Source organism: Morone saxatilis, unplaced genomic scaffold, assembly GCF_004916995.1.
Source record: "Morone saxatilis isolate NCDOM2014 unplaced genomic scaffold, NCSU_SB_2.0 Contig16, whole genome shotgun sequence".
NCBI lineage: Eukaryota > Metazoa > Chordata > Actinopteri > Moronidae > Morone > Morone saxatilis.
In genome coordinates this window covers 16,684,754-16,710,146 of record NW_023339718.1, presented here as the reverse complement: position 1 = coordinate 16,710,146, position 25,393 = coordinate 16,684,754, and the positions used below count along the sequence as shown (strand labels likewise).

The 25,393-nt window shown below is 40.2% G+C and overlaps 3 protein-coding genes across 3 annotated transcripts; 1 reads left to right on the top strand and 2 right to left on the bottom strand.

Moving 5' to 3' along the window:
* Positions 1–3,342: 3,342 nt before the first annotated feature.
* On the bottom strand, positions 3,343–7,801 carry LOC118325106 (sia-alpha-2,3-Gal-beta-1,4-GlcNAc-R:alpha 2,8-sialyltransferase-like). The gene is made up of 4 exons (XM_035657666.1): positions 7,182–7,801; positions 6,293–6,415; positions 5,093–5,650; positions 3,343–4,242 (listed from the first exon to the last, which is right to left on the bottom strand). Exons 1-4 carry the CDS (start codon positions 7,337–7,339, stop codon positions 3,960–3,962), a joined length of 1,122 nt encoding a protein of 373 aa, XP_035513559.1. The 5' UTR covers positions 7,340–7,801; the 3' UTR covers positions 3,343–3,959.
* A 216-nt stretch (positions 7,802–8,017) lies between these two features.
* On the bottom strand, positions 8,018–13,280 carry LOC118325756 (cyclin-G2-like). Its single transcript, XM_035658549.1, has 8 exons — positions 13,115–13,280; positions 12,398–12,521; positions 12,146–12,283; positions 11,237–11,487; positions 11,018–11,096; positions 10,828–10,926; positions 10,011–10,213; positions 8,018–8,890 (listed from the first exon to the last, which is right to left on the bottom strand). The coding sequence occupies exons 2-8, from the start codon at positions 12,518–12,520 to the stop codon at positions 8,779–8,781; spliced, it is 1,005 nt and encodes a 334-aa protein (XP_035514442.1). The 5' UTR covers position 12,521; positions 13,115–13,280; the 3' UTR covers positions 8,018–8,778.
* Positions 13,281–13,303: 23 nt separating this feature from the next.
* On the top strand, positions 13,304–25,051 carry LOC118325755 (coiled-coil domain-containing protein 158-like). The gene is given in 23 exon segments (XM_035658548.1): positions 13,304–13,785; positions 13,910–13,967; positions 14,073–14,221; positions 14,544–14,731; positions 14,815–14,924; positions 15,004–15,325; positions 15,415–15,470; positions 16,575–16,685; positions 16,825–16,906; positions 17,182–17,301; positions 18,566–18,781; positions 18,925–19,161; positions 19,282–19,450; positions 20,362–20,514; positions 20,947–21,059; positions 21,545–21,703; positions 22,216–22,308; positions 22,527–22,649; positions 23,048–23,211; positions 23,487–23,546; positions 23,745–23,812; positions 24,315–24,424; positions 24,427–25,051. Coding segments are annotated over 23 exon segments (3,033 nt in total). The 5' UTR covers positions 13,304–13,691; the 3' UTR covers positions 24,505–25,051.
* The last annotated feature ends 342 nt before the right edge of the window (positions 25,052–25,393 follow it).

Sequence of the window (25,393 nt, the reverse complement as noted above, 5' to 3'; positions counted from 1 at the left end):
CATGCAGATCGAACACAATTACAAGAATGTTAAAGGGTTGTTGGAACAAAATCCTGTATAGTGCTGCATTTGGAATAAAGACATTGTATGTTTAGGTTATGTATGTCACTGTCTTGTCATTTAAATGTAATGCACAAAAAGCTAAACTGTTATTCTGACTGGAACTACAATCTTCACAGACTTTATTAGCATCATTATCGTTTACACACATTCTACACATGGAACTTTTTGGAGGAGGAAAATGTCCAGCATTCATGTCAGCGCCAGTGTATTTTTCAAAAAAATCGATCTAGAGGAGGACATTAATGGATTTCACAAATAAATTTCACCACATTACTTTGGCTGAAGCCATAAAAGCTAAAGTTTTCAATTATTTTGTGCCACAAAAAGTGATATTCAACAACAAATTCAACATCAAAAAAGGGATATTCCACTTCTTATACAATACTACTTGTTAGTTGTCATTCAGCTTCCAAAATTCAAGCTTCAAGCGTACATAACATTTCTCCTTTGAACACATGGTCTTTGGTGTACCTACAAAACATTCCTAATGAAGGGACTACAGAAATTATTCTTAAATGTATATATCTATGACATCAATCAAACGGTCTTAAATTCAGCTATTTAATTAATCAGATAGAGTTTTCATGGTTGTTGTGGTGACTGCACTGATTTGGAGACAAGACACAAAAGTTTACTATCTGAAATGTTAATCTTGCCAAAGGAGACAGACAAAAAACACTTTGTGTGGGACAGGATGGCAAGCAAATGCCAACCATGCTAAATCTGAATGAGCACAGAAGCACACGCTACATCTGGTAAGTGTTAATGACTGCATTGCTCTGTGTATTAAACCATAATTGGCAAGAAAAAGCACATGTTGCAGAGTCATGAGCTGGTCATGTGGCCAGCTTTCACTGTTTGGGCCCAGTCGTCCTGAACCCCACATCCACCAGTCTGCTTCAGTCTGGCATGACGGAGTGTACGTTTTTAAGAGCCCAAGATTATCTACAGTTACAAAAAATAAAGCTTGTTAATTTTTAAGTCTGTAGAGGTTTGGTCCCATGTGGAATATAGCAGTAGGGTTCTTTTTTTAGCTTCTCTCAGCATCTCTCATACAAAGACACTGGTGATATTCTTAAGGAATGCACCACCAGCAATACAAACAATAGCAAAGAACAAAATTTTACCCTCAAAACAATCTTCAAAAAGGTTGTATAAAACTAGCCTAAAACATTTGTTAGTGCCTCTCATGCAATGCCATTTAAATGGATCATGCTCTTTATACAAGATGCAGTAAGTCATATAACATTCATCCATTTCTCTGTTTTTACGTCACAAATATTGGAATTGATATGGTTATATGATGGATAAATAACTTTCCCCAAGTTAACAAACGCTCTGTAATAAATAGTGTATTCTCTTCTTTAGTATCTTTGTAATTTTAAATAGTGGTAAACCTCAAGATCAGCTGTTGTGCTGAGAAACTGTGTCCAAAGTGTTGTATTTCCTGAAATTTTTTTAACCACGCTACCGCTGTAATTTAGTTTACAAGATGGTCTCAGTCTGGTACCCTCAGGTTGAACATTTTTTGTCACGTTTTTGGTAAGAATTGCAAAATTGTCCCTACTGTCACCACCAGTTCAACTTTATGAGAGAGATTTACAAATCACTAAATAAAAACCGGTTTCACCACACAAACATACATAAATAGTTACCAAATATATACGCCTGCTAAACTGCCTGGTGTAACTGTTGCACAGCTAACTGGACCAACTGACCAACCTGAGCTTTAGTGTTTAAGAGTAAAAGAAATAATATGGAATTCGGGTTGAATTGTGTAATAATGTGAACTTAGGAGGCACAAGACATAATTACAAAATGTTATGCCAGTAACGTTAATTAAAGAGTAAATGGTCCAACACTCAGGTTATTTGGATATCTGCCAATCATGCTGAGTGAATAATAGTTTAACTCAGAAACATAGATATTTCTCGGCATATAAAACAAAGACATACCTAGATTTATAAAGGATTGGCAGTTTCTTGCCCCCATAAAACTTTTACATTTTTGAAGTGGATATTACAGCTTGCACTAATAAAGTCTTTACCAACTGAGATATTGGGTTTTAAAGGAATACTTTGACAGTTTGGGAAAGTTATTCGCTTTTTCTTGCAAGAGTTAGTTGAGAAGATTGATACCAGTCTCATCCGTACATTCAGCATGAAGCTGGAGCCAGCAGCCAGTTAGCTTAGCTTAGCATAAAGACTGGAAATTTAGGAAACAGCTAGCCTTGCTCTGTCCACAGATAACAAAGTCCGACTACCATATCTCGTTTGTTTCATACGTACAAAAAACATGTGTAAAATTGTCAATTTGTGGCGTTACGGGGGGTGTTACTATTTATTTTGACCAGGAGCAGAGACTTCTTGAGGTCTTGTCATCAACATGCGGTTGCAACGCCACTCTGTAAGTTTCTACTTTAAGACTAGCTAGTAGTTAATTGACTTACACACAAACTTGGGTGGATGGATTTACGAATAGCCGATACAACCTCAGCCCCAGTTTGTGACTCTCATATATTGTTACATTCAAGTCACGGGACTATGTATCTGATTTTCTGAAAAATAAACACCCTGCGATCTTTGACAAACCCAGGAGGTGGTTTAACTAAATTTACTGGTGTTCTGAAAGTAGCCTATTTAATAAGAGATTTCTTTAAGGATCTTACTTAAAGAATTTTACTATACCTTATGTTTGTCTTTCATCGATAAAAATTTCCAACAAAACACAAAATGTTCGTCTTGTTGCAAAAGGGCAAGGAGATATGTCATTTCCAGCTTCCTGGATAGGAAAATAGAGTAGCAAATTTGGAAACAGATTAAAAATATTTTTCTTATGCTGCAGCGGACTAAATAATAAATATAAAATACCTTCAGAACAGCTGTAAGTGTTGTTAAATGACATTTTGAGTTTGCCTAAGATCGCAAAGTATTTATTTTTTGGGAAATCAAAGCCCTGTGACTTCAATGTAGCCGCTAGCATGGCTCTAGACTTGTAGTCTCGGTGGACAATATTTCAAATGTCTTACAGTCTCAGAACCTAATGTAGGCTGATACCACTTTCTAAAATTCAGTATTGTAATGACAACACACTATCGTCTGTCCATGAATTTATGGCTTATTGTTGGAATGTTGATTGTTATTCCAAAAATTTCAAGAATCTAAACAAAATTTTAAGTGGACAGTCAGACTGTCTACAGGGAATAAAAGACACACAAGTATACATATATATATATATATATATACATATATATATGTATATATATAGTAAAGTCTTGTAAACAAATACCATCTTTCAGAGCAGTGCAGATTGTCTGACACCTCATGGGGGGAAAAGGCCTGAAAACAGGAACTGCACCTCTCTTGAGGCATTAAATCTGATTACAAAAAAACACTGATCTAACTCCTTCCCTGAGATTAGGCAGTGATTTCAGTGTACAGAATCAGTATACTGTTGTAAAAGGCGATTAATCAATCAATAATGTGTTAAACAGAACTGGAAGATTTAACTGTTTGTGTACCCACAGCTGAATCCCCTGCGGACTCCAGATAAAATAGACATTTGTTCTGTTCGAGCTCTTTAGCCACGGCCAGCAGCCATGCAAAGGAGAGTAATGGAAGCAACTGAGCAGCATAAAGGTTCCTAAACTGTTGTACAACAATATACTGAATGAGCAACACTGTGATAAGTCTGTAATTTACATCCCCAGTGAGCCTGACATCTTCATGTGTAAGTACAGCGTGGTGTGGAGTGTGTGTTTGTAGAATGAGGGTGTCATAAATTGCCTTAACACTTATCATGCATTGTGGGTCACAACGGAAGTTTGAGCTGAGCTGATGTATCTGGGCAATGATCTCTGGAGTCACCTCTTTAACCATCCAACACTCACTGTATGTCTAAGAGCAGTGCGTCAGGCTGAGTTTAATCACGCCTTCCCTGTGCAGCTTGTAGAGCAGCTTGAACTCGCTGGGCAGCTGGTGGGTCTCCTGCCACTTGGTGGTGAATTTGGTCCCTTTCTTGTCGTAGTAGTGGTAAGGCAGGTCCTTGCCCGTATTGGGGTCCCAGCCGAAGGGCCAGAAGCCATAGAGATGGATCTCGTCGCACATGGCGGACGCCAACGTGTACATGAGGATTCCAGTGCTAAGACGCTTGGGGGAGAGGTTTTTAGTCTTCCAGTATCTATGAGGGAAAAGACAAGTCAGTCATTCAAAATTTAATCCAAAAGAGCATAAAACCATGATTAATCCTTAGTCACCGACCATAATCTCACTTCCCTTATGATTGTTCTCTTATCTGGTCTATTTAATTTCCCCTGTCAGTTAATGTGTGTGATAATGGTTTTATAATTTTCAAAAATATTACACTGTGGGTCATAGGAGGATTTAAAAAATACTGAGGTCATGAGCCCCTCCAACGCCCCGACTTAGTTCTTTGGATTTTTCATATTTTATGTATCCAGTTAAAGCTGCTATATTCAATATTTTTATATTAACAATCGATCAAATGACTATGTGCATGTGAAAGGGGTTGCTTGTCGTGATAAACCAAAGGAAGAAAAAAAAGAGTAATATTCCTTAAATCACGGCCACGTGATTTAAGGGCCACGATATCCATACCCAGCCCAAGGTCGTTACATATCAAATCATATCAAATCATCATATTGTTGGACTAAAGGTAGTCCAGTCCAGTAAGATGGTTGAGTCTCATTCCCAAGTCGTCAAATACTAACGCAACCTAAAGTGTCCAGCTGAGCGGAAAATGCAAAAAGCCCAAACTAGAGCCAGTGTTTCGTTTGTCTGCTACCGTAGAAACATGGTGATTCAACATGGCTGCTATAAAAAGGTGATTATACAGTAATGAAAACATACCTATGAATATTATATTCCATTTCTGCCTCCTAAATGTTACAAACACTGGACCTTAAGTGATTAAAGTCAAATTAAATCCAACCAGGGTGCTACATCACCCAAAATTGTGGCCCCAATCTTAAATCCCTTCAGTGGACAAACAGTCAGATTAACACTCTTACTTGTTGACATCGTGCATGATGTTTCCTGGCCAGGCCAGCTCGACCTTCAGCTGGCCCTTGTGCTCCACAAAGAAGTCCACCAGGGTCCTGGTTACTGTGGCTGAGGTGTGTAGGAAGAAGGCCGGGATCCACAGGATGGCTCCTTCCAGCTTCTTCAGGTTGAGGAAGAAATTATTCCGGTCTTGAATGGTCAGCAGGTTATTGTAGTACCTCTCCAGGATGCTGGGGTTAAAGGTGGTCAGGTTGGTCTTCCTGCCCACATCCTTGGAGTAGACCTCCGTGGGGGCGAAGTTGCAGCGGAAGACAAAGTCGGCCTGGTCGATTTCCGGCCCGCAGTGGCTGCCTGTCAGGATACCGCTGTTGCCCACCACAGAGCATATGCTGTAATGCTTGTTGTGGATAGGAGAAGTGTCTGGGAGCAGGGATTTGAAGTTGTTGCTGATGGAAAACACATATTTGTGGCTGGAGTAGTCAAAGTGCATCAGCTGGCCAACACGCACACTGTTCTTTGTGAGGGAGAAGTTTTTGGGAATGTCGATGTAGCTGAAGATATCCTTCCTGAAAAAAAAAAAATATCTTAATGTTGTGACAGGCAGCTACAGGGGATGTACCTTTAAATCTATTGGCCTTTTTCTGTGTTTGGTGGTGTGTTATTTCTGTAGGCAGTCTGATCCAACACCATCATCACATCACATCCAGCCATCACACAATAACCAATTTAACAAGTGACCACATCCTCAATAAATAATATGATGCAGCAACAAGACATTGTGCATAGCTATCACTTACTGAGCAGTTTAGTAGATTATTTCATTAGCTGACCCAGTAACCAACAATAGTCGTTTATCGTTCGAGATCATTTCAAGCCAGTGAATTCATCAGATTAATGCCCACTTCTTGGACATCTGATTGGACAAAACAAGCACTGTGAAGATGTCAATCTGGGCTCTGGATATTTGTGATTTCTTCAGTTTTTACAAACCAAACAATAAAACGATTAATGAAGAAAATAATGATTAATCCATAATGAAAATTATAACTAGTTGCAGTCCTATACAAATGAGCTCCACCTCAACCAACTACAACAGTAAAATGCTGCGTTTACATTAATGAATGCTTAATATTAATCTAATTATATAATATATAATAGTTTAACAGTCACAGGGGACATTCTTCTGTGTCTCCTGTTTATACTCTCACCTCTGCTGATGAAAAGCGGTCTTGTTGAACTTCCATTTGGACGGTTTTCCTTGGAGCTCCTCGTTCAGGGCGTTAGTTAAGGGGATGAAGGAAGGGTCCAGGAAATTCATGGCAAACTGAGACCTTTGAACAAAAATCATAAAATATACAATTCTGAGACACCATTGTGTGTAAACCGCTGAAGCTTCACTCTCTCATTTATTTATGTTTAGTCTTTATTGTTTTCCCAGGTATTTAGGCAAAGGTTTCACCTGATATCTGTTATAATATTTGCCTTGGAGTAGCACAAGGTAGTAGTACCTCAAAATTGTACTGAAGCACAATACTTAAGTAAATGTACTTAGTTACTTTCCACCACTGTCTTTTTGTAACAAAATGTAAAGTTATGAACACTTAAATCAGTGATATAGTGTTCAGAAACCCTACATTATAAACTATATAGGTCATATAAATATAAGCATGATGTATATTTTGTATATAGACGTATGTATACATGCATATACTGTACATGTTCACCCACTTCATGTATATAGAGCAGCAGTCACTCTTTGCTCTACAGACACTTGTGTATGACTTTGTATGCTTTTTGCAATATACATTATGTGTCCATACAAAAGCTGATTGTAAGCCCTTCACACAGTACTGGTGCTGTACCTATATCATGCATCGCCCAGAGCAACAACATCAGCACCTCGGACAGCTCGTAGTTTCACCGACACAAAGCATAAGGCCCAAACAGAAAGGAAAGTGATGTGTGCATCGCCTCCACGTTGAATCGTGCACACTAGGCCCGACTCCTCTGTTTATATTTACAACAACAACCTTTCTCTGCATCACCTCCACCGCTGGAAAAAAACAAAAACAAAAAACAAGAAAGAAGAGAACTCACCGAAATCCTGCATGGAACATAATCCTCGGGCCTCCCATGTAATATTTGGAGGAGGAGAAGAGGCTGTCTTTTCTCAGGGACACATAGCTGATGAGCGACAGTATGAGCACAGCGACGCACAGAATAACCAAACCCAGGGCCTTGGCGATGCGGACCATCTTGGGAGCGTTTTCATTCCCTGTACGTAGCTGCAGCGAGGCGTTGGCCTATGTTGTCATCGCCACCGGGACCGCACACCGCTGCTGCTGCTGTCCGTCTGCAAGATACGGGCGAACTGGCGCTCATCGGCTCGTTTAGAGGCTCATATAGTCGTGTAAAATGGACGGCGGCTGCTGCTGCTGCTGCTGGTGGTGGTGGTCGGCTGCATGGTGAAGATGCCGCGGCTCGGTCCGATCTCATTCCTCTTGCCTGCCCAGCCCCCCTGAATGCCGCTGCCGCTTCACACTCCGCCGCGACTCCCCTCCGGGGCTGCCGGTTTAATCAAGGAGATGGAGCAGAAATGCGTGTCAACACATCCAGCCAGCTCAAAAAGACAAGCCCCGTCCACCGCCAGCAGTATCACCACCACCTCTCTGTCCCTCTTACACACACACACTCTCACACACACACACACACACTGAGCTTCACTGCAGCTCTCAGCATAAAGGAAAGCCCAGTAATAAAGTGAATGGGATCTAAATAGAAAGAACAGAGTAATAGGCAGTCAAATCCCCCTATTAAATACCCTCTGCTCTTTAATCTGAGCACCACTTAAGTAAATTTGAGGTACTAGAAATGCACTTGACCTGTGGACAATTCAAAATAAAAGCAGTAAAAGTGAACTGAAACAAAGAAAATGTAGATAAAAAGCACTTTCTTTATTTGGAAAGATGATTTCTGACCCTTCCAACATGGTTCACATTATATCCAAATACAACACACATTAAGTAGCATTCACAAAACATACACTTTTTTCTTCTTTTTTTACAGGTTATGTACATTTTTTTAAACATTTTTTTATGTACATTTTTTTTAAACATTTTTTTTACAGTAAGCTTATCTTGGTCAACATGAACAACAACCATTCATAATCACGTGTTTCAATGTATCCATGCATATAGTCTGGGATTTTCACACTACAATGTCATATATGTCACATTAGAATTGTGTATAACATACATTTGCAGAATACTGTATATATTGATGGTATGGAGTATAAAAACTTAAAAAAAGATTGAGGATGCGTTAGTATGTTAGCTGGTATTCAACAGAGTGTACCTCATGTCTGACATCCATAAATTCTCCCTTGTGCTTCACTATTTTTCCTGGAATGTGCCGAGTTCGGACACAAACAAACACAAAGAGAACATCTTGGGAAAAAGAGACATTCAGAAGTAACCATCAAGCTGCCAAGATATTGCAATTTCGCATTATTATGATATGTTGGGGTTTTTTTCAAAGAAACAGACAGTAACGTGAAGTAACACAGGCACTTAATGAACGAAACCTGTCACTTGACATGCCTACGGTGCACACGGTATGACAAGTGAAACACTCAGAATCAGTTACAATTCAGGGGACAAATAGACATCGGTCGCTACTGCACATTGAGGACTCATCACTTTCTGCAGCTGAGAAAGGTGGAGGGGAAGAAGGCTCCTTCGCCGTCGCTTCCTGGCGAGCCCCATGGACTGTCTTCTCCACAGCTCATGTCCTCACAGGAGTCCTCGCTGCGAGAGAGGAGGAGGCCGTTAATAGTGTCGTTAAATAGAAAATCCCACACTCATATGATCATGAACTATTCTACTACTGTTGTAGGATCAATCTGTGTTCCTCATAGGGATGGGATTTAATGGCATTTATCAAATTCAAATCCAGAACCGAATCCTTTTCAAATCCGTTATTGAATCTCATTAGATTTCAACATTTGTAAATATATTAAGGCTATACATCAATATAGACTTTGCATTCACAGCATACAGCGGAACTGATTCCTCTGGTCACCACCCTTCTGGTTCCTGTTAAACATCAAAAACACTGGCGGCCGTACTGTGTACTGTGTGTGTGATGTGTCTTTTCACTCGCAAACAATCTTGACTGAATACAAACACCAGCTGCAGAGAGCACATTAACCAGAGAACACCCAGCCGTCACAGAATTAACATTAATTAGCTACAGTTGATCTGATCTGCCGCTGGTGATGTTATTTTAACCAGCAACAGGTAGTTGCTACCTTAAGTGTAAAGTGTGGAAAGATAAACAGTTTGATAAGAGTTTTATTAGCGTCGCAGCTTAACGAATCCGGATATTCCGCCGACAGGGAATCAAATCCCAAATGAAATCGTAACCTGACTCTAGCTGCTTCTCTGCGTTAATGTCGAGAGATAAATGTGGGAAGGCGGGGAATCGGTTCTTCAGACAGCAAACATTTGGATTAATGATAATTATGTTTTGCCAAGCACATGTATTGTGATGCATTGTTCTGGGAAACTGTAATGGACAGTATATGTTATTTTCTGGTCTTTTATTGACTAAAAGATTGATCAAAAGAATCATTTTATAGATGAATCAATAAAAATAGCAATTGTTTGTTGCAGCCCTTGTTCAGAATGATATTAACTTAAGGTTAAAACATAATCTGTGGTCTCCACTACATATTTAACCATCAAAAGAGCCAGTTCAATTTTAAAATGGAACTTCTTTATAAATGGATGCTACGTTTTCTGAGCCATAAATTTGAGGACTCCACTAGCCTTAAAAGTTAGTTCATTGGCAGTCAAGAATGACAGCACAGTATATTCAGTCAGACGAAATGCAGCGTGAAGAAAACTGAAAAACTGTTCTATTAACCTCTCACTCTTGTCCCAGCTCCCCTCGGGGATAGTTGGCAGGCCAGGTACACTGAAGTGATTGGCCTGGAGATTCTGAGCTGTTCTCCTGGACACGATCCAAACGAGCTTTTTGTTGTCTGGTTTGTTACATTCGCTTGAGCAGTATTCAGTCATGCACTTGGCCACAAGTTCCTTCCAGTGGAGGAGCTCGCTGTCGCTGATCTGTGAAGAACAGGAAACATCTGAGAGGCTGCAGACAGAAATAGTCCTCAAAGAAACTGTCATCAACAAGTCACGTTGTCAGGCAGTGACACCGTCATGCCAAAATGTACAATTTCTATTTATAACACAAAGTGAAGAAAAGCAAGAAATGCTGTAATTGGAGGAAGTGGGAAAAAAAAATTCAGCATATTAGCCAATGAGCAACTTACATAACACTCAATATGCCATTCTAGTCTTAAGACAGAGGAAGGTGCTAAAATGATGAAGTCTCTCAGACTCTGACAGCAGCACGTGATAAAGTCCAGAGAAACAAAGAAAAGTCTTAACATCACACTAAAACCTAATGGAAGCATTATATCAGAGCTGCAACGATTAGTCGATTAAACATTTATTGGCTAAAATCAATTCATTGTTTGTTGCAAAATTAACAAAAATGTCTCCTCACTTTTTAGTCTTCTAAGACAGTAAACTGTATAACCTTTAAATTTTGCACCATTGGTCAGACAAGACATTAATGTGCGGTCTCATTTTTTTAACTGTAAGCAGACATTTTATGGAGCAAACAATACTGATTCATTGAGAATCAGTTGTTGCAGCAGTTGTCCTTTTTATACCTTAACATGTCTTTGGAATTGCTGGACAATCTTCAACATGGTGGTGGACTGGAGAGCGTCAAACTCCTGAGCAATGAGGGACAGTGCCAGCACTGATGGCTGTGAAGGAGACAAACAGCAGGTTAGTACTCCTGGGAGTCATAGTGAATGCTGCTATACTGTGAAATTGTCGCCTGAGTACAATCCTTACTTTTGCTTTAGAGAAAACAAGCCGGCAAAAGCAGGCTTTTAGCTGGGCTTCCAGTCTCCCAATGCTTGGGATCTCCTCCCTTAAAATATAGAGGGAATCCTAATGTGATCCGCCAGTACAAACCTCATAAAGCAGAATCTATTGACCAACTCCATGCAAACTGGAGCAATGCACCAGTAACAATAATAAAACATAAGCAAAAGAAAATGAAATGTGTACCTTCCCGCAGAGAGGGATGTGAAGGCTGTGTAGTAGAGGTGTAGAAAGGTTAAGGCTGTCACTGCTTCAGGCTCCACACCGAGCTTCTCTGAGACGATCTTCTCCATGCGACAGAGGTCCGACACAGTGAACTTGCTTTGGCTGATGCGAATTAGTTCATGGGTGGGTGAGACATTGCTCTCTTCCTCAACCATTTTGGCAGCAATGTGAAGACAGCACACTCCAATACAGGGCAAATGTTTGGGCTGCACCTATCACAGTGACACCATACACATAAGTGTGAGTCAATATCCCATGATCCAAGGTCAAACAAGGTCACTGTGGTCGTGCTTTCGTCTGACTGGTGATATTAAAAGGTGGGGTCAATCATAAGACTGTTGTGTCTCATTCACAGGTTGTCAGAGAGCGACGCTTTGGGCTGCCGAAGAGTCTGTATTTGACGACCTGGGAATAAGACTCATCAAGTATCTCTCTTCAGAATGACTGACCCCACCTTTAAAGGGACACTTCACCCATTTGCCTTAAGCTTTGTATCGTTATGAAACCCATGTCATATTGATTGGTCTGGCACCATCTCCCTTCATTCCCCGAGACTGGGGGAGAAATACGGATTCAGTGTTGCACTTCCTTGCTTCCATGATGTAAAAATGCGCATTTGCTTCATCTGGAAGCAGAAGTCTCATAATCTTGATTATTTGAGACATACAAACACCTTTCTCGGTCAAATAGGCACCAAATTCAAAATTTATGTTACATTTCGACAACATATATAACCCACTTTCAATAAAGATTTTCCACGGGTGAAATGCTTCTTTAACTATGTATAGTTGTAGACTGGGCTTAATAAAATGTTCAGATTCATGTCGTAACTTGAAACCACACATTACACTTGCTTTGTCAAATTCCTACCTTCATAATGGCGAGGAATCTGTCGAGCAAATTGACAGCTTGAACAAAAGTTTGGGTGCTGTAGCCAAAGAAACTGTTCAGGCCCCACAGTTCCTCCACTCTGGTGTCTCTGCATTTTGCAGACACTCCGCTGTGATTCTGAAAATACACCACTAAATGTTACAAAGACATCACTGGAAATAACATCTATTTTAAGCGAACCCGTATGTCTACACAGAGAGCCAACAATGTAACATGAGGTCAGTAGGTTACCTCCGTGGAGGCCGACTCCATCAGCTTCAGGCCGGTCTCTCTGGGAAGAAAGTTGTACTCTTTTGCACAACATGACTTCAACTCTTTCAAGAGCAAGCTGTCAATGGCTTGAAGATCCCTCATCCTGAAAAACAACATATTTCAAATCCAAGAGAACACTGTATGAGATAGGGAAAGAGGAAAACTTAGCCTATGCACAGGGTGAGGGAGAGTGGACGTATAGCTGAATGTCTCCTAAACCACACCCACTGGGTGTCAGGTATCACTGGGAGAGTACCCCCACCGCCAAAACCCTCAACCTAATGCCTGCTACTATTTCATCATAAACTGTTCAAATACTAATAATAATAATAATAATATAAACTGCTTAGTTGAAACCATGTGTAAAACAAATATGCTAAAACAAAATAACTGTGTAGCGCTAAAGCCAATGTTGACATGAGTCTGGGCTAATCCGTGTAAATGTCTACTGAACACAAACTAGGTCACATAATCATCACAGCAGGAACACTAACGCACATTCACAAGAGGTTGAAGTCATGAGCGTAGACTGTTAACTTTATTCGGATGTTCAAACATAAAGTTAGGGTAAAAAAAAACAACAACACCCATGAATGCCTAAAAGCTGAAAGTAGCACAAACACAAACGACGTTAACGTTAGCTGACTTAGCTTGCTGGCGTAAATCGACCGACCGTCGCCTCAACGTTACCGTTACCTTGTGCGGAACCGCCGACGTGCAGGATAAAAGCAGCGCTGCGACCTAATCACACTCTCACTTCTTCATGTTTGCATTTTGATTATGGGTGATGGGCGGCAAATGTTGAAAACAAGATCCTTGATCCCTGCTGAACAGAGAGGGTCCGCCCTGAATAAACAAACAACCCCTAAACTGCGCGTAAACTACAATGACCATCATGCACCGCTGGAAAGGCCTTTGCGTCACGGTGAACTGTAGGGAAAAGGCGGATGTTGAGGGATTGTTTCAAAGTGTCGGCGCTAACGTTACTTTTCCTGTCATTTCATTGTCAGCTTTACTTCACCAAACATCCGACTAACTTAGCCAGACACACAATGGTAACTAAGTTAACTATTAACGCTAAAAAAAAAACAACAACAAATTTTCAGATTTTCACAACGCTAGCTACGGATGCTGTTTCCATGGTGATGAAACCTTAGTTTACATTTAACGACAACTTCCTAGTTAGCTAACGTTAGATGCTTAACCTAGCTAAGCTACTTGACTTCACTGTTTAATAGTTACATCGACAGCTTGATTACTTATGTGAACAGAGATGTCTTCGGGGTCTCCGTCCTCTGATCCTCAGAGTATTGAGTTCTTACCCAACCACACAGAACTACAACCACCACCAGCAGCAGGAACAACTGGTAAGTTACAGGTTAACATAGCTAACGTTAATGTAAGGGTACTAACTTACCAAAAGGACAGTTTTGTGAACATACTGTTACTGAATTGGTCAGTTCTTCACGTCTTTTGTTTGTTTCTTTACAGAGACCCATGATGCCTGTCCTCTGCAGAGATTTAACAGCCTGACACTGGAGGAGTTGAGGTACTGTAGGTTGGCTAGCACGCCTTCTGATTTCATGCAATGCCAAAATGCATAACCTAACTAAACAAAAATGTCCACATTAACTTATTTTTTATGTTTTTACAGTGAGGAGCTTGACAGGCGCACCAGGGAAACCCAGAGGCTTCAGGAGGAGGTGGAAAATGCAACCAAACTAACCTTGGAGAGGCTCGGCTGCACATATGGTATCCACAGCCCACCTGGACACAGCGGCCACAACCACAGGCTCAATGTCTGTGAGTACTAACATCGTCATCCAAAATGTTGTTTTTGTTGCCGTAGCCAGGCAGATGAATAACTATATAACTATGTGTTAAGTAAGGGCTTATTTGTTTTACTTTTCACAACACACACATTGTGACTTAAAACCATCCAAAGTTGTAATGCTGAAAGTTGAATTGCAGAAAAAGTTGTTATCTAAATAACAAATATGTAAGGTAAAAACACAAAATATTTTAATATTTCAAGATAAGCAAAAGCACAGCCTAACTGTTTCACCAACCCTTAACTTTGATAACATACACAGTATGTTTATAATGTCCTTTGCTCTTTTGGCAGATGAGTCACCCAGGGATTCCACCGTTCCTTCAACTCACCAGCAGGTAGGGACTCGACCCCTGCTTTGTGATCTGAATAGTTTAAACCAAGGGTCGGCCAAAAGAGATGCCAGCTCTCCTGGAGGGGAGGTGTTGGAAAATGCAATCGGTGACTGTCTGCAACAGCTGTCTGACTTGCAGCTCAACAAGGTTCATACTTTTATTTCAAATATGAATGTTATCAGTTTGATGCTGTCTGAATGACTGAATTGGTAATGCTTTCTTTAACACAGCCTCATGATCAACCCGAACAAGAGACATTCACTTTTGACAAAGCCATCACGAACATGCAGACTGAGTTGCATAAAGTCCAGATGGAGAAGGACACCCTGTCTGACCTCAGGTGAACACACCGATACAATTTTACTTCTACAAAGAAAGGGTTTAAAATCACTTTGACACACAGATCTTTTTATTTGTAGATTGAAGGATTCGAGGAAACACGTTGGTCAGATGGAAAAGATGCTGTGCATGTTGGAGGAGCTCCAGAACATCAAAAGGGCTGGGGACCAGAAGCTGCAGGAGACGGAGGATGAGGCGTTGGCGCTTAACAGGAAAGTAGAGACACTGGAACGAAATGTAAAGGAGACTTACTCTTCACTGATATCGAATGAGAAACAGTGCAGAGACGATGCCATCACCAGTCCTAATGGTGCCACTGGTTCAAGACAGCTATCCCCGGCTGCTAAGTTAACTGAGGATTTAAACGAAGAGACAGAGAAGATACAGGAGAGACTTTTTCTGGTAAGATGTCAGTTACAGAGTCGGTGTACTTCAGTCCTAGACCTTTACCTTTCATCCTGTCATGTCTGATTTCATCTGTTTTATCGCAGTCAAAGGAACATCTGGGGAGAGAAGAATGCAGCGGAGTAAATAAGGAAAAAGAAAGGTAATTAATGACTAAGTATTTAGTCACTAATAAATCAGCATTTTCATAATAGATTAATTGTTTCTGTCATTTCTTGAAGCTAAAAAGCCAAATATTCTCAGGTTTCTGCTTTTTAAATGTGAGGATTTGCTGCTATTCTTTGTCTTATACTTTATGATAGAAATACAAACATGTAGGTTTTTGGTCTGTTCGCATAAAACAAGAAATTTTATGACTTCATCTTGGACTTGTCATCTTAATTATACATTGTATTTTTTAATATTTTTGACATTTTACAGACTAATTGAGAAAATAATCATCAAATGAATCAATAGTGGAAATAGGAGTTAATTGCATCCGTTTTAATGTTTTTGCATATTAAAATCATAAAATGTGTTCCTATTAAAATGTTAATATTTTGTTTCTATTCTTATAATGCTGTCGTATGATTTGGTTTAGCTAAATTTATGTCACATCTGGATCAAGTAGTATCAAAATTCATTGCTTAGAATAGGACATGCAGGTGTACATAGGCTGTCATGGGGTTTCATCTGTTAACCATCAGTCATGGATTATTTCCTAACCAGTAAGTCATCTTAGTGTTACAGGCAACAGACCACAAGAGCAAATGTTCTCACAACCAAATTAAGTTATTGTAGGGAGGCACAATATGCAAATTGAAGAAGCAATATGCACATCGCAGGAGTGTGACAAAACAGCATAATAATGAAGTACTGTAGTTCTAAAGAGATGTTCTGGCCTACAGATCTTGTTCTCCAGTTTTAAGAAAATATGTTTGTTTGGTACAGACACCAAAATATGTCACACCGTCATAATTTCAATTATGTATTTAGTGAAAAAATGTGTGATGCATAAAGAGAATTCCCACAATAATCACAAATCATATCGCAATCACAGTGTCTGTCAAAATAATTGCAGTATGATGTTTTTACCATACCGTGCACCCCTAAGTTACTGTCAGTCAACGTAATTAAATTATGGTGTTTTTTGTATTACGCCACTATTTCATGTTATCTGTCTCTTCATTATATATCATCCACACAAATAATACTTGCATCTACCATAGCAGTGATAGTAAGCACTCTTCACTTTGCTCTCTCCTAGAATGGAAGAACTGATTGTAAGTCTTGGCCAGGAGATGGCGCTGTTGACTGACAAACTGAGGTCATCAAAAAACAACAGTGTCAGCTTGAGTGTCAAGTTGGAGCTGCTAAAGTAAGTATTGTTCCCAAATCATTTAGTGCCTGTTTTATCTAAGAGCATTTCCAGTCAAAGGCCTCTTACTTAAATGATCAGACAATGTTTCTGAATAAATGTGTGTGTGCTAAAAAATATGTTTAATTTCTGTGCCCAGGAAACTTGCAGAGAGACAGACATCGCTGCACCAGTGTCAGGTCAGGGAACTTGAGTCAACCCTCTGTGGACATAAAGAAAAGGTAAGGAAGAATGGACAGTAACACTACGAGCAATAATGTAAGCAATAATAATATTTATAATAATAATAAAGACTTGAAGAATAATAATGTGAATGTATCCACTTCATTAGATATTTAGAGAGTAAAACCAAAGTGGCTCAGAGATTAGAAAAACACATCAGCCACCATGTTAACTTCCCAATCATTGTAATGAATGTGGACAAGACCAGAACATGCAGGTACTGCCTATGCCAGAATGAAAACTCACACATTTTTAATGTGACTTGTGACATTAGGTTTGTTGTCTGGAGCAGCAGCTCGTTGAGGCTCAGTCCCAGCTGGTGGCCGCCCAAATAGAGAAGGAGCGATCTTTACAACAGGCAGAGGAGCTTCAGTCCCAGCTTGACCACTTTCAGGTGCTGCAGCAAACCATGAATGTGAAACCAGCATCTTGTCTCTTCCTGTTGCTTTCCTCCTCATGTTTTAAGTGCATTTTTACATAAAAAAAACACAATTTAAAGTGGAAACTGAAGTATAAGGTTGACATTAAATGATGTAATTTGAATAGAACTTGATGATGGAGCGACTTAAAGAGGTGGAGGTGTGTAGTTTGCTGGTGAAACAGCGTAAGACACTGGTGGAAAGAGGATTGTAAGGCTCAAATAGAGGTTCTAGTTAGGGGATGGGCTTTGCTGGTTTTCTTAACTGAGGCTATACTGACAAGGACAGATGCTCTGTCTCTTAACAAATTACATTTTGCCCATTTGGTCTTCTAATTTAATGCCAACAGTAGAATGCTAGGGTCTAGGGGCAGGTCCTAGATGTGGTAATGTTAAGGTCTGGTCCATCCTTGCTCTGATGCTATGTGTATACACCAATGAAACAGTGTATGTGTACTATAATAAGACAATAGGGATAATATCTTTGAAAAATCCACTTGGTAACTAGTGAGTTGGTTTGTGCAGTTACAGGCAGCAGTCGACCGATACGGGTTTTTCACTGGCTGCTGCCGATATTTAGAAAGCAAATGACAAGGCTGCCTGTAGATCTGCCTGAAGACATTTTTTGTCTACCGGCCCTGTGAGCGCAGACATCGGCCAGCGCCAATGATCTTAAAATGCCAGATAATCGGCTGACCAATGAATCGGTCTATCACTAGTTACAGGCCATCAATGAATGAAGCCCCATATTGCCCATTCAAGTGCAGTTACTGTTGCTGCATAAACTGGTGCACAAGTTGTCCATTTGGCAGTCTATATCCCCCAGCCCTAATGTGTACCTTGACATTAGGATTGGGCAATGTACAAACTTCCTTCTCTTCTCATAATGACCAAAATATAGTTCTTTGTTGGCACTCTAGGAAAATGAGGTCAGTACATTTCCAAGAAAAAAACCAGAAACCTTTTGGAATCTGCAAGTAGCTTTAGCTACCCATATATCTCTCAATCCAAAGTACATTGTGTTCGTGTTCTAAAGTCCAAGTTCATTCGCCCCTGTTCATTTTGGTGGCATTTTACCACTTGACTCACTTCACTGTGTTCTGAACGTGTAGGACAGGTGTAACTGTTCAGAAAACACAGAGATCATTGAGATCATATTTCTTCACACTGTCAAAAGATTATTATTTTTTTGTCCCTTTAAACACAGTCAACCCACTGTGCCTCCTGCTTTATCCTCTAGAGGTGCGGTAAGCAGCAGCAGTGTGAGCTCCAGGAGGAGGTAAAGGCCCTGAGAGGACAGCTGGAGGCGGCCAGGGAGCAGCTTCGCAGAGGTGGGGAGGAGAAAACCTGCTTGCAGGCCCTGCTGGAGCAAAGGGCCCAGGAGGGGAGGAAATCCCAGGAACTCCTGGAGGATAAAACCAAAGAACTCCAGCTCAGGCAGCAAGAAGCCCAGCAGGTAATAAACCATTAAACGCATGTGTGGATTTGTGTGTATGTGTGCTTTTAAAACATCAACCATTTAGTTATATATAAACCATAAGGACAGCTGCCTGTCTTTTTTAATGGCTCATCGGAATTAAGCATAACTGATTTTTCCAGGCTCTTGCCAGGTTGGAAGAGGCGCAGAGTAAGTTCCAGACCATACACGCAGACAGAGAGACACTGAGGCTGAAGCTGGATGACCGAGAGAAGATGATAGATATTCTGAGGCTGCAGATGGAGAGCCACATCCAGATGACTGTGCAGCACAGCCACACCATTGACAACCTTCACCAGGAGAGCAGCCTCCTTAGCAACCAGTTAAACCAGCACAAGCTGGAGGTTCAGCAGCTCAGGGTAAAGAGCATGGCAGAAAATTGAACTGACATATGATTAGATCACTGAAGTAAACCTATATCATCACTATCCTCACACTCTTTCTCTCTCGTCCTTCATTTTGTGCCGTATGCTGATTAGGCTGAGTTAGACCAGCACAAGTCGGACCTGGCTGCTGCAGAGCATGAGAAGCGGCAGCTGCAGGCCTCTGTCGCTGAACTACGCAAGTGCGTCCAGGAGGAAACTCTGGAGAAGCAGCAGCTCACCACCCAGCTGGAGCTCCACCATGTGCAGTTACTCACCTTCACTAGTGAGTTGAGCTTTACTGAATATGAATCACCACACACACAACCAATATCCATCATATAAACAACACTATGGTTATGAAAACAAACTGTAGCTTCCTCACTATAATAACGACTGAATGAATAAGTCGTTTTATTTTGGTGTCTGGTTGTTTACATGACCTCAAAGGATTAATCATCTAGCAAATTTAACCTCATACAAATTTAAGCCGGATGCATATAGTGTTCAAGGAGAACAATTAAATAAATATATGCAAACAGCCTCACATAAATACACATTTAAACATCATATACTAATATAAACAAACATAACCCAAGTAAAGATTTATGCAACAGCTCATACCAATTCTTCTGTCTATCATATTTTCCTCCTACTCCATGCTTTGGAAATATATACAGAAAGTGCAAACCATTGTCCAAAGCTCGTCCTCAATTCTAATTCTAATCAAATCTGAATCTGGAACTTGAAATCGTGATGAAGGACAGCAGAGAATAAAATGAGTTATGAATTAGTTTTCCACCACAATGTTCTTGGGTTGTCCGCATGGATCAAAACATCTCATGTGTTTATTAATTTGCACATAATGTAGTATTTCATGTGGACGTTTAGCATACTGTAAGAAGAAAAACAACCACAGTGACCTGTAGGACTTTTTAAATCTCCAAACAGCAAACTAAACCGCTTTCATTCACCAGGAATTACACAGAGCTGTTTCTAGAAAGAGTTCAGCTCCCACAGTTTCTTTGCCAAATCAAATGATCTCCTTGTCCTGCTGTGTTAACAAACAAAGAAACAATTTTTGGTATGTTTTCACTGTCAACCAAGCCCTTCTATTGTTGCGTGTGTTTGCTTGTGTGTTAAAGTGTGCTTCTCTCTGCGGATGTAACGCATGTGTTTGTGCGGGCACAATTTCAGAGGAGCACAAGCAGCTGCAACAGCTCCACCGCTGTAAGAACGAGGAGCACGAGGGTGTGGTGCTGAGGCTTCAGAGTCAGCTAAGGGACGCCCATGATGAGTTGGACCAGGTCAGGAGAACCCTGAAGACCTTGGAAGGAGCTGATGGACACGGTCAGATAATTTAAACTGAGGCTTAATTAGAAGATCTCATGTACAAAGGAACATCTGAGAAAATTCCTCTGATTTACATCAAATGTGTGATCAAGTAGACAGATACCAGTGATTTACTTTGGATCGTAATGAAATCTAGGAATGCTGTCAACTCTTGAACAAAAGGTAATTAGGATAGTTCAGCTAAATTGTGAATATTACATATCCTCCTCTGCTGCATCCCAGTCTGAGATATATCATCTGAGAAATATGAACATACAGTGTGTCTATGATAGGTGCAAAGCCTGTCCAAGATTAAAGCTCTGTGATTTATGTTCTTGATATATTATGTGCATGATGTTCTTTCTCGCTTAATTACCTCCCTGCCCTCTGTCTGTCTGTCTGTCTGTCTGTCTGTCTGTCTGGCTTTGGGTTGGTTTGTCTCCACCTCAGGCCTCCGAGTTGCCATGGATATGCAGGAGAAGATCACAGCCCGGAGAGAGCAGATTGACTCCCTGCAGGGCAAAATCCAACATTTAGAGGAGATTATGGAGAAGCTGTACCAGGTGAAAAACTTAATGTACCAGTGTTTATGTGGATCAGTCAACTTGGATTTAGATCTTTTGATCTGTTGATGTAAACCGTTCAATTTTATTTTTCTTTCAATTTTGTTTGAACATTGGCTGCACGTATCGGTAAGCCAAAATAAATAGGATGTAATGGACTTTAACACGAGAAACTAGTGCTGTTTTTTTCTGACTGCCTTACCTCATGGAGATCATATGGTCCTAATCAGGAAGAAAAATATAACCTGCTAACTTTGTAAGACTCTCATTAATGACCATTGAAAATCTTCCAGTTATGAATCTGGCACTGAATAAAAAACAGTGACCAGTCAACAGTTACTTCATTTGAGACAAGACAGCTTTATTTAGACAAGACAAGGATTGAGACAACTTTGCTCAATCCCACAAAATGATAGATTCAAATGCATTTCATCCACACCATTTGTTCCATTGTTTTCTTTGTGGACTCTTCCTATCCTTTTCAGGAGGAGCGCTACCAAAGCCTGGAGCACCAGCATCAGCTCCAAGAACTCAGCTTCGTCAGAGAGGAGAAGAGACAACTTGGCAATGAACTGGAGGCCCTTCGCTCCAAAGATAAACAGTTAAGGGATCGCATCGACCAGCTGGAGGCAATCCTTCACAAGGTGCTGCTCATTTACACTTTATTCTAGTCAATATATAACCACCAAATGATACTTGGCATTGAGAGTCAATTTGAGACAGTACACACTGAAATATTTTCTGTTTTCAAAAGTACATGGTTTGGTTTCACGGTAGCGTCGAGATTAAAGTGTTGTCTACGAACCGTAACGTCCCAGGTTTGTGTCCAGTCAGCGGGTTGATTTCCTTCCCCCGTTTAACCATTTACTCACAACTTTTTACTGCCCGCTATCTAATAACAGGATAAATGCTCAAAATATGATTATTAGAAAAAAATCCTACAGTTAGGAAAGGTTGGCTCATCATCAACAACTGTCTTAAAGGTTTTGGCGTCACTTTCCCCCAAACTGTTATCATCTCTCTATCTCTCCCACTGGAACAAAACCAAAATTTGAGTTTATATATTTGAGTAAAAAAAAAAAACGTATCACTCTTGTTCTGTGTGTTTGTGTCCATCATTGTGTTATTGCTTCATATGCTCTGTATCTTCCCAAAGATGACAGAGAGCTTTGCAGACTGTCAAGATTTCATCCAGCTGCAAGAGCAGGAGTTTTTCCGTCTGAAACTCCATCATGCCCTGGACTTAAAGGTAGAGCTGACTACATACACAGAGTCTTTTTGATGAGAGGGAAAAAGGCTTATCCACCCTATACACAGTATGCCTATATGTGTCACAATATACCCATATTTAGTTTCAATGCTTTATGCTAAGCTCCTCAGCTGTTTTCTCTTTATGCCTAATAATGTCTCGATCTAGCCAGAATTCCACTTCAACAAATCTTACAACCAATTTTATCTTCTCTGGAGGAGCTCCAAGGTCAAAATCTGCACACGGCTCTGAATATACCTCCATCTGACCTGGACACCCCGTCCCCAGGTGCACTCACTGCTCCACCCTCCTCCCAGCACGCCTCCAACACCCGGATCACGGTACTGTCAGGAACTCCCTATATCTCGTTTATCTCCTACGGTTCCAGCCCATCAAGTGCATGTGTGAATCATTGTTTATTTGGCTGCACAGACACAAGCTCAGCACATCTGCTAGGCCTTTAAATCGAAAACATACACGTCATTACATTCCTGTTGCAAGGAGAGAAATCTGACGGTAAATCATTTCAACACAGTTTGTTTTTTTTGCTCAATTTTATAGTGCTACTACAGTTCTGTTTTTTTACTCACTTAAGCATGAACTAGAAATAGATTTTGTGAGATTGTCTCGTATTCTCAGATGCAAGCTAGTCAGATCAGCTACTTATAATATTGACACCACCACAGAAGTGCATTGACATTGTCTTTCTCCCCTCTCTCTTAACTGTGGCCTGCTGAAGTCAAAGAGGCATCAGGAGAGTTCCGCCCGGGAGCTCAGGTCTCTCGTCAAAGAGCTGCGAGCGGTGATATCGGAGAACCACAGACCACACACAGATAACGGGGCTCCCGGCAGCAGCTTCCACAGAAGGAGGTCTGCGCCGGAGAGAGTGCACAGAACCACATTGTACGTCTGACTTCCCACACACTGCAAGGATTAGCTTCATTCTTAGGCTAGCTTAGGTCACATCTGAAAATCATGTGATGCAGGAAGTCAGTTTCACTGCTTGAACTTTAATATACCATAAAAAGAGTAGACAAGCTGTTGTGACCTTGTATAGTTTAAGAAACTCCTTAGCGTCTTAAGTTATCTGTTATGGACTATAACAACAGATATGACTGAATATGTTCTTGTGTAATGTCTCACTGTGTATTTTAATATAACCCTGCCAACTTCAGCAGTACTGACAAGGCCGAAGAAGAACAAGCTGGCTCCAGATTTAGAGGAAAAACCTGTGGCAGGTAGGGAGCGCGCCCAAACCTAGCAAACTTAGTGTTTTGTTTTGTTTGAGCTTGACTTGCCTTGAGGCTAAGAGATGGTCACACCATCCACCCACGTGACCTATTACCCCTCATGCAACATGCAAGGCACTGCAAAGTGCTACAGGCTCTGTAATGTGATGTAATGTGTGTGTGTGTTTGTGCATTCACTGTGTACAGCGAGCCACATTTCCTGAAAACGGCTGAGCTGAGCGGGAAAATAATCAACAACGAATCCTCCAGTGAGAGTGAGTTTTCGTCATTGTCATGCAATCCAACAAAAAGTTGCCTTTTTCCCAAATGTATTTCAGTTTGTTTTTACTCCTTTCATAAATGTAGTGTTTGTCTGCCGTACAACATCAAAGCCCCAATGATTACTAGACCAACAGAAAAACAATCAACTATTTTAATAATTGATTAGTTGTTTAAGCCTTATCCAAGCAAAACTAGCGAATATTCTCCGTTTCCAGCTTTTTTTTAAATGTGAGGATTTTTAACCTTTCTCTTTTCTTATGTCATTGGAAATCAATCTTGTTTGAGATTTGTCACCTTTTTTCTGCACATTTTTTCACTATTTTCTGACATTTTATAGACCTACCAATTATATGAGAAAATGATCAGCAGATTATTAAAAAATGAAAATAACCATAAGTTGCCTTACATAAAATAGACCAATTAATCACAAAGAAATAACTTTTTTACCAATATCAATGTTGAATTATCTTAACATATACGTTATGACTTTTCTAGGCCGTTTTATATTGAGTCCAACGACTGCAGCGAGGTACATTTCCTCCCCACAGCTAATGTCCCTGGGCCGCAGGTCACCCGTCCACTCACTCCTGACCTCTGACCTGAACAGCCAACAGTGACTGACACAACACAACAGACCCAAGGCTGGCTCCTCTCTTCAGTAAGCTGTTTATATTCTACGTCATAAACATACAGTTTATCATTTCAGCAGATATGATGGTATGATAACAGATTGTGTTTTAATAAACTAAGCAGTTACATTCTTTTTTCTTTTTTTTAGAATAAAACACTAATAGAATACACATTTATTAGATCTTAATTACTGTGAGGAGAGGGATAAGCTGAATAACATTGACACAAAAGTCAAATATTTACTGCTGATCAATAACAAATGATAAGACGGATAGATGTTTTCTCACATTGATTATTTTATCATCTTTAGCACACAAGTATGAGGATATAATGAGGCAACTGAAATCCATTTCACCAATAGAAGTTCCCTGCTACACATGTCCTTCAGCAGCTCACAGACATCAAAGTTTTCATAAACATTTTAAATAAATTTTTCTCAGAATTAATTCATTTTTTTTGTCTTTCAGAAAGCTCCTTTTTTATTTTGAAAGGCTCCCCAGATGAACTTGTCAAGGATGGTTTTATAATCAGGTGCATTTTTGTAATTTATTGTATAAATAAAGTTTTTTTCTGTAAATGGATGTGTTGGACTTTTTTTATTTCATACCAGGAATCATGGCAAAAAAAAAACAAATATCTAGATTTTGTATATGTATCATATATTTGCATATACAGTAGTACACACAGTATAAACAAGCATGATACAAATAGGGAGGAATAGCTGACAATGGACCATTTTCACAGCAGTCATTTTGATGTGAAATAGTAGGGTAAACACAGGTGTTGCCAATGATACTGATTAATGTTCCGTTCCATTCAGCTCAATTAGAGTCAGTGTGCTGCTATTGTGTATGTTGGCTCACTGGAAAGGCTGTGCGACACTAAATGGAACTCAACCTTAATCAGTATCATTGGTAAAAACTGTGTTACACTACTATTTTACA

Coding starts and splice junctions, on each gene's coding strand:
- LOC118325756 (XM_035658549.1), bottom strand. CDS start 12,520: ATGAGGGATCTTCAAGCCATTGACAGCTTGCTCTTGAAAGAGTTGAAG. Junction 10,927..11,017: donor TTGTTTTCTCTAAAGCAAAA/GTAAGGATTGTA, acceptor TCTCCTTCACAG/CCATCAGTGCTGGCACTGTC. Junction 10,214..10,827: donor AATTCCAAAGACATGTTAAG/GTATAAAAAGGA, acceptor TGTTCTTCACAG/ATCAGCGACAGCGAGCTCCT.
- LOC118325106 (XM_035657666.1), bottom strand. CDS start 7,339: ATGGTCCGCATCGCCAAGGCCCTGGGTTTGGTTATTCTGTGCGTCGCT. Junction 6,416..7,181: donor ATGTTCCATGCAGGATTTCG/GTGAGTTCTCTT, acceptor TTTTGTTCAAAG/GTCTCAGTTTGCCATGAATT. Junction 5,651..6,292: donor ACCGCTTTTCATCAGCAGAG/GTGAGAGTATAA, acceptor TTTTTTTTTCAG/GAAGGATATCTTCAGCTACA.